We start from the raw sequence: 3,525 nt of genomic DNA on the forward strand, positions 1-3,525 counted from the left end.
TCTTTCTTTGTTTTTCTTAATTTATTTATTATTATTATTATCTATTACTATTATTATTAATTATAATTATATTTTAATTAATTAATTAGGTTAGTTAATTTTTAATTAATTTAATTAAATAATAGGATTAATTTTTCATTAATTAGTTAAAATAATTAAAACTAATAAACCTAAATATTTAATTTAAAATATAATTTAATGAACTAATCCACTCTCTTTGTTTAAATACCATGATTATGACACTCATGCACTCAATTTTTTTTTATCTTTTCTCATTTAGGACTCTACTCATTATCATGCTTATATTTTTCATTATTTGTTTAAATTGAAATTAAAATAAATAGTGATATTAATATTGTAAATGAACTTCTCAAAATATAAAAACCCTTGGTCTAACGCCAAGTGAGCTTTTCAAAAAAACCTTTTACAAAAGAACGTTGTTTAGACTATTTTAATGCGTATACAAACTAGTGCTTAAGCCTCCACCGTAAGAAAAAAACAATGTTTAACCGTTAGAATATGATCTAAACACTTGTTCAATAAAACTAACCAACCTACAACACATAATTTTATACCAAGAACTATGTAACTTTAATAACTCGAAGAAAAAATTAACTTAAGCTAACATTGAATCACAAGTTTAACTAAAAGGTTTCCATTGAATACATTGTACGTGAGGGGTGCTAATACATCCCCCTTGCGTAATTGACTCTTAAACCTGAATATGGTTGCGACGACCATCTTCTTTTTATTTTAAGGGTTTTATCGATATTTTTTCCTTTCCTCTTTTGGAATAAATAAAGTTTGGTGGCGACTCTATTCAAGTTATTTTTCGCGAGCGTGCGAAAGCCCCGCAAAGGATCATATTTTTTGAGATGCGACACCCTTCTTTATGTGGCTTTCAATTCTTCACCCACAGTGAAAATGTCGGAGAAAAATAAAAAGACACTTCCCACCATCTTCTCAAGATATTGAACTTGTAAAGTTCCCATAAACATTTCTATTAACACCTTATCAATAAGGGGTAGTTTAACCCTAGCAGCAAGTTCTCTCAAACGTTATGTGTATTCCTTAAAGGACTAATTACTCTTTTGTGACATATCTTGTAATTGAGTTCGATTTGGAATGAAATCCTTATTATATTGATAGTGTTTGAGGAACGCCTCACCAAGGTTCCTCCAAGACTGGACGTGGCTCTGCTCAAGCTGCATGTACCCTTCCAAAGATTCCTCATTGAGGCTATTATGGAAGTAATGAATTAATAGCTTGTCATTGTCTGCATACATCGCCATCTTACGACAGTATGCCCCTAGGCGAGTTAAAGGATAGCTATCCCATTTGTACTTGTCAAAGTCTAGTACTTTGAACTTTTGGGGAATAACCAATCCTAAAACTAAACACATGTCCATAACATCAAGGCATGGAGTGTTGTGCATTTCCATCGGTTTGAATTTTTCCTCGAGAGCATGCAACCTCTCGGTAGTAGGATCAGACAAGGGACCAATAGTAGGTGCCATCTGAGTCATCTGAGGAGGCATACTGTAAGCATCTTGTGGATCCTCTTCATTATATAGGGATCGTTGCCTTATCGAGGGAGCATAAGGATCTTGGGTAGCCAAATTTACCACAGAGATCCTGATAGGTGGAGGATTAGTAACTCCTTCAGGAGGAATATGCCCTAGGGGTAGTCCAAATTCAGGATTATTCACTTCAGGAATACGGAGTGAAGAAGAGCCCAATTGGGATACAATGTTTTTGGTATCAACTATTATATGGGGATTGTCTTCTTTTCTTTCCATGGACATCATGTCCTCTAAGAGTTGTTCTATCTTCCCATTCATCATGTCCATTTCTTCCCTTATAGAAGCCTGATTTGCTTCAACTACATCCATTATTCTTTGTCAGTTGATGCGAGTCTCGTACCGGTGTTGAGAAGTTAGGTTTTATTCTGGATAAAAGGAAGACGGGTATAAGTTGTTGAAGAATGAAATGCTTGAAGATGTGGTTTATACATGCATGCAAAATATTGTTTTTATGTTCATTGATTTTATTCACAAGGAATCTTTGAGTTCATTGGTTATTTATCATTAATAAGAGTAAGAGCGACAAAGAAGATAAAAAATGCAAATATTTCCATTCATTCATTTGTAGACAAAATACAATAGATGAGAGTACAAGTACACAGTCTTCTAAACACTAGTCATGCCTCGCACTTTCTTAAGTTGCGCTAGCTCCTCTTGGAGATCTCTAACCATATTTCTACAGAAAATGATGAAATCAAACATGATCGAAGGAGTTTTCTCAGGTGTCATCTCCTAGAATGCGTCTCTCGACCTCAGAGGCAATGTGTGCGGCAGACTGTTAGCAAGCTCAACTACGTGCTCACACTTCTAAAGCCATTTACCGACTTTTAGGCATGCATAATGAATACTCTCTCAGTCTCGTTATGTCAAGCTTTCCCTTTGATGGGTTTTTAAACTATATTCCCTTTTAATGGCCTCTCTGGTATCTCTCAAACGTTGGTTGGAGGACTTGAGTCTTTCTACTTCTGCTAAGGCTTATTGAAGTTAACATGAAGGTTTCTGGAAATCCTCTCAACCTCTTCTAGGAGGCGAGTCTCCTGAGTATCATGAGCTTGGGCTTCTTGGAGTAGTCGGCTGAGATCTTCGATTCTAGATTTGAAACCTTCTCTCATTGCCTTCTAGCCTTCCAAGGTCATATCCTAAAGAATCTTTCACTTAATGCTCTTTCATTTGGAATCTCGGAGCTCTTGGTTTCTCTAACCAAGCTCAAGGCCTACCCCATTCAGGAAATCCCCAAATTTCTTCTTCTTCTTTCTTTCATTTGTAGCAATTTCTTCGCTCAAACCAAATTGCTCATCTCTTTGTTTGAGTTTGTACTTGAACTCGTCTCTATCATTGGTAACTCGGCCAAGCCTTAGATACAACTCTCTGTTTTCCTTCTCAAGCTTCAAGATGGTAGCCTTGATTTTTTTACTTCCTCTATGGGGATGTGAATGGGATCAAGTGATCTAGAACACATATGAGGCTCATATATAGGAATATGGCATTTTAACTGTGAGAACTCTCTCTCGAACCCACTGTGTATATAGCTCCTTGGCAATGTAATTCTTCTTTCCAAGTTCCTTCCCATTTCGATGAATTTTTTCTCATACACACCTAACTTTCTTCAGCATGTTAAGATCTTCATACCCTTCATATAAGATAAAACCCTCTACCAATATTTCTTCTGGTTTGTCCACCATGATATAGCCAAGTTGTCGGAGTGCCAACACATGTTTATACTTAATGTAACCTCTAGTCCATATGAGCGGAACATTCAGGAATTCACCACAACTGAAGATAATTTCAACACCATCGTACTCGCGAGAATGCCAAGAAATATCCTTTGTAGTGAGAGACACCAGTGTTTGAGACCACTTGAGATTAACTTTGTTTTCCATAAAGGCTAATTTCTTTGGCAAATGGGATAAGAACCACTTGTGTGGCAATGAAGTACAACACA

At 36.0% G+C, this 3,525-nt stretch overlaps 1 protein-coding gene across 1 annotated transcript; it reads right to left on the reverse strand.

Annotated features, from left to right (window-relative positions):
- Window positions 1-1,079: 1,079 nt before the first annotated feature.
- Window positions 1,080-1,892, reverse strand: LOC127130263 (uncharacterized). Its single transcript, XM_051059303.1, has one exon. It carries the CDS (start codon window positions 1,890-1,892, stop codon window positions 1,080-1,082), a length of 813 nt encoding a protein of 270 aa, XP_050915260.1.
- Between the last annotated feature and the right edge of the window lie 1,633 nt (window positions 1,893-3,525).

This window comes from Lathyrus oleraceus, chromosome 3 (genome assembly GCF_024323335.1).
Source record: "Lathyrus oleraceus cultivar Zhongwan6 chromosome 3, CAAS_Psat_ZW6_1.0, whole genome shotgun sequence".
Classification (NCBI taxonomy): Eukaryota; Viridiplantae; Streptophyta; class Magnoliopsida; order Fabales; family Fabaceae; genus Lathyrus; species Lathyrus oleraceus.